The sequence below is a fragment of the Neophocaena asiaeorientalis genome, unplaced genomic scaffold (genome assembly GCF_003031525.2).
Source record: "Neophocaena asiaeorientalis asiaeorientalis breed wild unplaced genomic scaffold, Neophocaena_asiaeorientalis_V1.1 scaffold515, whole genome shotgun sequence".
NCBI classification, from domain to species: Eukaryota; Metazoa; Chordata; class Mammalia; order Artiodactyla; family Phocoenidae; genus Neophocaena; species Neophocaena asiaeorientalis.
The window spans coordinates 1,825,651-1,833,234 of record NW_020175829.1 but is presented as its reverse complement, the minus strand read 5'-3'; the positions used below and the strand labels follow the sequence as shown (position 1 = coordinate 1,833,234).

The 7,584-nt window shown below is 35.9% G+C and overlaps 1 protein-coding gene across 1 annotated transcript in view; it reads left to right on the top strand.

Annotated features, from left to right (window-relative positions):
- Positions 1-7,584, top strand: part of FAM169A (family with sequence similarity 169 member A) — a 61,548-nt gene that overhangs the window by 32,907 nt on the left and 21,057 nt on the right. Inside the window, exon 6 of the mRNA XM_024732759.1 lies at positions 6,508-6,687. Within this exon, the coding sequence (XP_024588527.1) occupies positions 6,508-6,687 (180 nt within the window). The remainder of the gene's footprint in view (positions 1-6,507; positions 6,688-7,584) is intronic.

Genomic DNA, 7,584 nt, shown 5'->3' with positions numbered 1-7,584 from the left:
CACCTTTTTTTTTTTCTTTTTTTTTTTTTTTTTTTTTTGCGGTACGTGGGCCTCTCACTGTTGTGGCCTCTCCCATTGCGGAGCACAGGCTCTGGAGGCGCAGGCTCAGCAGCCATGGCTCACGGAGCCAGCTGCCCCGCGGCATGTGGGATCTTCCTGGACCGGGGCACGAACCCATGTCCCCTGCATTGGCAGGCAGACTCTCAACCACTGCGCCACCAGGGAAGCTCTATCTTATGTTTTTGACTATAGCCAACCTGGTAGGTGTGAAGTGGCATGACATTGTCATTTTGATTTGCATTTCCTAAATGGCTAAGGATGTTGAGCATCTTTTCATGTGCGTATTTGCTGTTTATATGTCTTTGGGATGTCTATTCAAATCCTTTGCCCATTTTTAAATCGAGTTGGCCTTTTAAAAAAAAATCTTCCCCCCCCCCAGCTTTATTGTGGTATAAGTGACATACAAAAACTTGACCATATTTAAAGTTTACAATTTGTTGTATTTTTACTTATTTATACAGCTGTGATACTATCACCACAATCAAGATAATGAACATATCTGTTACCCCCAAAAGTTTCTTTGTGCATATTTTTAACCATCCTTCCTTCCCCCTGTTTGACCCCAAGCAAACAGTTATTTGCTGTCTATTATTATATATTAGCCTGCTTTTTCTGGAATTTTATAAAATGGAATCATACAGTATATACATTTTTTTTTAGTTTGTGTTCTTTCAGAATAGCTATTTTGAGATCCATCCTACGATAATTCATATATCATCAAATTCACCCTGAAGTGATTCTGAGTATATTCACAGAGTTGTACAGCCATCACTACTGTCTAATTTGAGAACATTTTCATCACCTCAGGAATTTCTGTACCCATTAGCTATCACTCCTCATTTCCTTTACCCTGAAATTCCTGGAAACCACTAATCTCCTTTCTGTCTAGATTATTTATCTTAAAAAATGTTTTGTAATCTTTATTGTGGTAAGAACACTTAACATGAGATCTACTCTCAACAGATTTTTAACTGTAGATTACAACGCTGCTGACTATAGGTGTAATGTTATACAGCTGGTCTCTAGAACTGGCCTTACTGAAGCTTTAAACCCATTGATTAACAGCTCCCCAATTCCCCCTCACCCTGCCCTTGGCAACCGTTGTTCTGCTCTCTGCTTCTGTGAGTTTGACTATTTTAAATGCCTCATATAATTGGAATCATGCAGTATTTGTCCTGTGACTGGCTTATTTCACTTAGCATAATGTCCTCAAGGTTGATCCATGTTGTATATTGCAGGATTTACTTTTTTTTTTTGAGGCTGAATATTATTCTGTTGTACATATATATACCATATGATCCATGTTGTATATTGCAGGATTTACTTTTTTTTTTTGAGGCTGAATATTATTCTGTTGTACATATATATACCATATTTTTTTTATCCATCATCCATCAGTGGACATTTAGGTTTTACCACATCTTGGCTATTGTGAATAGTGCTGGATTGTTAATATCTCTTTGAGATCCTGATTTCAATTATTTTGGATATATACCCAGAAGTGGGATTTCTTGATCATGTGGTAGTTCTATTTTTAATATTTTGAGGAACCTCTATACTGTTTTTCATAGTGGCTGCACCATTTTGCATTCCCATTAACAGTATACAAAAGTTCCAGTTTTCCATATCTTTGCCAGCATTTGTTGTCTTCATTGTTTTTGTTTTTGTTTTTTTGATAATAGCAATCCTGACAGGTATGAGGTGATACCTCATTTGATTTGCCATTTCCCTGATGATTAGTGACATTGAAGATTTTTTATATACCTGTTGGCCATTTGTATGTCTTTGGAGAAATGTCTGTTAAATCCTTAACCCATTTTTTTTTTTTTGCGGTACGCGGGCCTCTCACTATTGTGGCCTCTCCTGTTGCAGAGCACAGGCTCCAGATGTGCAGGCTCAGCGGCCATGGCTCACGGGACCAGCCGCTCCGCAGCATGTGGGATCTTCCCAGACCGGGGCCCAAACCTGTGTCCCCTGCATCGGCAGGCGGACTCTCAACCACTGCGCCACCAGGGAAGCCCTTCAACCCATTTTTAAATTGGGTTTTGTGTTTTTACTATTGAGTTGTAAGCATTTTTCATACATTCTAGATACAAGTCCCTTATCAGATATATAATTTGAAAGTATTTTCTCTCATTTTTTGGGTTGTCTTTTTACTTTCTTGATGGTATCCTTTGAAGCACTAGTTTTGATAAAATCCAATTATCTTCTTTTTCGTGTCACTTTTGCTTTTGGTGGTGTAGCACTTTTGGTGTTGTAGCTGAGAAGGCTTTTCCTACCCCAAGGTGATGAAGATTTACTTCTGTGTTTTCTTGGAAGATTTTATAGTTTTAGCACTTAAAGTTATGTTTATGATCCATTTGCAGTTAATTTTTGTATATGGTCTGAGGAAAGGGGGAGGGGTCCAACATCATTTTTTTGCATATAGGGATATTCAGTTGTCCCAGCACCATTCATTTAAAAAGACTATTCTGTTCCCATAGAAATGCCTTGGGACTCCTGTTGAAAATCAGTTGACCATAAATAAGAGGTTTTGCTTCTGGAACTTCTATTCTGTTGGTCTCTGTTTATTCTTGTGCCAATATCACACTGGCTTGATTACTGTATGTAGCTTTGTAAGTTTTAAAATGGGAAGTGTGAGTCTTCGAACTTTGTTAAGATTGTTTTGGCTGTTTGTGTTTTTTTTGCGTTTCCATATGATTTTTAGGATTACTTTGTCAATTTCTGCAAAAAATCCAGCTGAGATTTTGAACCTGTAGGTCCGTTTGGGGAGTATTGACATTTTAACAGTGTTGTCTTCTGAACCATGAACATGGGATGTCTTTCCATTTATTTAAGTGTTCTTTTTTTTTTTTTTAATTTTATTTGTTTTTGGCTGCATTGGGTCTTTGTTGCTGTGCCTGAGGTTTCTCTAGTTGCGGCGAGTGGGGGCTGCTCTTCGTTGCGGTGCGTGGGCTTCTCATTGTGGTGGCTTCTCTTGTTGTCGGAGCACGGGCTCTAGGCACATGGGCTTCAGTAGTTGTGGTGCACAGACTCTAGAGCACAGGCTTCAGTAGTTGTGGCGCACGGGCTTAGTTGCTCTGCGGCATGTGGGATCTTCCCGGACCAGGGCTTGAACCTGTGTCCCTTGAATTGGCAGGTGGATTCTTAACCACTGTGCCACCAGGGAAGCCCTATTTAAGTGTTCCTTAATTTCTTTTAAATGTTTGTAGTTTTCAGTATACAAGTTTTGTACTTTTGTTAAATTTATTCCTAAGAATTTTATTATTTGTTGATGCTATTGTAAGTGGAATTGTTTTCTTAATTTCATTTTCAGATTGCTCATTGCTGGTGTATAGAAATACAATTGATTTTTCTTTTTTGGCTGTCCTGCGTGGCATGTGGGTTCCTAGTTCCCTGACCAGGGATTGAACCTGTGCCCCCTGCAGTGGAAGCCTGGGGTCTTAACCACTGGACTGCCAGGGAGGTCCCCAACTGATTTTTGTATATTGATCTTATATCCTGTAACCTTAACGAACTTGTAAAAAAATCAGTTTTGATAATTTTTTAGTGGATTTCTGGGACTTCGCTGGTGATCCAGTAGTTAAGACTTTGTGCTTCCAATGCAGTGGGCCTAGGTTTGATCCCTGGTCAGGGAACTATATCCTGTATGCCTCAACTAAAAGATCCCGCACTTGGCAACAAAGATCCCACGTGCCACAACTAAGACCCAGTGCAGCCAATAAATAAATATTTTTTAAAAAATAATAATTTTTTAGTGGTTTTCTTAAGATGAAAATCTTAAGGTCTATATACAAGATCATGTCATCTGTGAATGTGGTTTTACTTCTTTCTTTCCAATCTGGGTGCCTTTAATTTCCCTTTCTTGCCTAATTGCCCTGGCTAGAACCTCCTTACCATGTTGAGTAGAAGTGGCGAGGATAAACATTTTTATCTTGTTCCTGATCTTAGGGAGAAACATCCAGACTTTCACCATTAAGTGTGATGTTTGTTAGCTGTGGGTTGTTCATAGATCCCTTGTCAGGTTGAGGATGTTGAGTATTTTTATCATGAATGTACTGAATTTTGCTTTGTCTTTGGAGATGATCATGTGTTTTTTGTTGTATTTACATTTATATGAGCTCTTCCATTCATCTTGTAGTAAGTCTCATGTATTACAGAAATAAAAGTTTAGTGGTTATGAGCATTTGGATAAATGGTAGACGGCTTTAGAGTAGGTGAGATTACCCAGAGAGAGCATGTAGAAAAAGAAGGTGGCCAAAAGTGGTCCTCTGAGGAATATAAATATTCAAGCTGCCATATGCAATGCTAAATTTAATTTTATTTCAATTAGTAGATTTATTTTAATGAAAACTTCATCTAAGTTAGGAGGTTGTGGTTTTTACTTTACTAAGTGTGCTATTAAACTGCAGCTGTTGATGTGTCTGAAGAATCTCTGGTAACAGGGCAGAGGTTTTCTGCCCTTTATTTGATTGCTTTTTGTATCAGGGTAGAACCTGATACAAATACAAAAATAAGTATTGAAGGTGTAGGCAAAAGAGAAGTAGCATGATTTTTTGAAATGAATATGTACATGGTGAGTAAATGGTAGAACGTTACACTTTGTGAACACTTAGTTCCATAAATGGATCATTTGAACACTATTAGATGCTGGGCTTTACCTTTTCTCTACTTAAAGGAATGTTTGTGTGAAAACAGAAAAAAACAATAATTTGTGGGAAATTTACTTCAGATAGTTGGTATTCTGAGGCACGCATAATAGTAAACAGCAACAGATCCTCAGATGGTATTGAGACCTAAATAGTGCTTTCTCTTCTCATTTTTGCTTTGTCCTTTGAATTACTGCTACTTCTAAAGTAATGTCTCCTTTGATTTCATTATCACTTCTGGCAGTTACTATGAGAAAACCCTGATTTTAAGGCATTAAAAACTGATAATGGTCACAGTAGCCTTGTTGGTGAGACTACCTGTTAGATTCTTTAAAAATTTATTTATTTATTTTGGCTTTATTGAATATAATTGATAATTTGAAGTTGTATATGTTTAATGTGTATAACTTGATGATCTGATGTACGTTGTGAAATATTCACCAAAATCAAGATAATTAATATATTTATTTCCTCATATGGTTACCATTTTCTTTCTTTTTTTTTTCTTGAGGTGCTAATGCTTAAGATCTACCTTTTTAGTAAATTGAAAGTATATAATACAATATTGTTAACTAAATCACTATGTAAGACATTTTGACCCTTAGCAGTATCCGAACTGAATGTCAGCAGTTAAGATCTAAGTACGTAGCAATGTGCATTAACTATTCTGAATTTAAGTTAGTTGATAGTCTTAGAGTCCATTGCAAAAAGTTATTGAAGTTCTCCAATTTAATCATAAGTAATTCATTATTTGGTTGAACTAAAAAAATCCTTGTTATATTGACCAACTCATCAAATGATATGATTGGTAAAAGTTAATTTGTGAGGTGTTTGTTACCTGAAATTTTGTTTCTTTCTTGAACTACGTTATTATAATTATCCAAAATCATGTGAATAATGTAACTGAGAATAATAGATTGTTTTACTTGAGGCACAAAAAAGTAGAATGTTGACTGATAGCTAACTATGAATTAATACTAAAATTAATAGAAAGTGGGCTGCCCCACCATGATGCCCTCAACTTATAAACTATCTTAAGATACATTACAGGTGCTTACACATCTATTTGGAGGGTCAAAACCCAAATCAGGGTTCTTAAAAGACAAATCAGAATAGCTCTGTAATGTAACAAGGAGAGACATATTTAATTACTACTACAAACATTTCTCCTGTTAAACCTTAAACGTACAAGATATTTTAAAACATATTCACAGCAGAAAGATTGCTGACTTAGCCATTTCTAAAACAGATGTTTCCATTTAGTCCTAATCCATAGTCCTTAAAAATTTGGAGAACTAATTCACTTCTTTGCCATCATTAAATAGATAACAAATGAGACTGTAATCACTAGGCAAAAAGTAAAGGGAAAAGATGAATATTTCACATTACTAAGGTTGGAATTAGATACTTCATGTATTATAATATAAACTATATACAATCACCAAATACTCTTTAAATTTGAAATTTTAATAGTTGATGAGTTTTAAAGCTGTGCAAGTCTATGGACAGTGATATGTATTCTAGTATATAGTTCATCAAATGGTAATAGTTGTTTTATCTTGTATGAGATACTGTTGGCAAACGTAAAATAAATAGCTCTTCTCATCATCCCGTATACATTATGATACGTAATAGCTGGAAAGCATTTTATATTATAAAACTTAAGTGTGTCTTTGACATTTTTCTTGATGTAAGAAAAACTAACCAATTTTAGATTTAACTCATGTTCTCTAAATGTATATACATATGTGGCCTTTTAAATGTGAAAAATTGTTGGATTTCTGTTTTATGACTGCAGGAAGCATATGTGCCTCGTTTCTTACCCAAAGCTACCAACTGCCAGTTGTTGATACAATGTTCATAAGAAAGAAATATAGAGGCAAAGACTTTGGGCTTCATATGCTGGAGGACTTTGTTGATTCCTTTACAGAAGATGCACTGGGCTTGCGGTATCCACTGACCTCTCTCATGTACATAGGTAATTGGATTAAGTTTTTAGAAAGTTAAACTTGTCTCAGTGTCACTTCTGACTTGTTTCTGCAGGATATTTTAAATGTGCATATATCAATATTAAGTAAATTATATTCCTTGGCTCTCTAGGGCTTAATTTTGCAAATGTGCCCTTACCTCCACATAAATGGCATTTTGGGGGTGTGGTAACTTTCTTAAAAAGTTGAAATATAATTCACATACCATAAAATTCACCCTCTTAAAGTGTACAATTCAGTGTTTCTTTATTATATTCACAGCTATGCAACCATAACCACTGTCTAATTCCAGGACATTCTCGTCACGCCAGAAAGAAAACCTGTACCAATTAGCAGTCACTCTTCTATTCCCCCATTCCTTTATCCCCTAGCAATCAACCACTAATCTATTTTCTGTGTTTATGGATTTACCTGTTCTGGACATTTCATATGAATGGAATTGTATGATGTAATTATATTGTAAGCCCTTTGTGTCTAGCTTCTTTCATTTTGCATAGATGTTTTCAAGGTTCATCCATGTTGTAGCATGAATCAGTGCTTCATTTTTTTCTTTTAATGACTGAGGAGTATTCCCTTGTGTGGATATGCCACATTTTGTTTATCCACCATCAGTTGATGGACTTCAGGATTGTTTCCCCTTTTTAGATATTACGAATAGTGTTACTTTGAACATTTGTGTAGCTTTTGTGTGGGCATTACTCTGGTGTATATACCTAGGCGTGGATGAAATTGCTTGGCCATAACCTTTTGAGGAATTGCCAGACTGTTTCCCAAAGCAACCACACCATTTTACGTTCTCATAAACATTGTATGAGAGTTACAATTTCTCCATATCTTCGCCAACACTCATTATTATTTGTCTTTTTTTTTTTTTTTTTTTTTTTTTT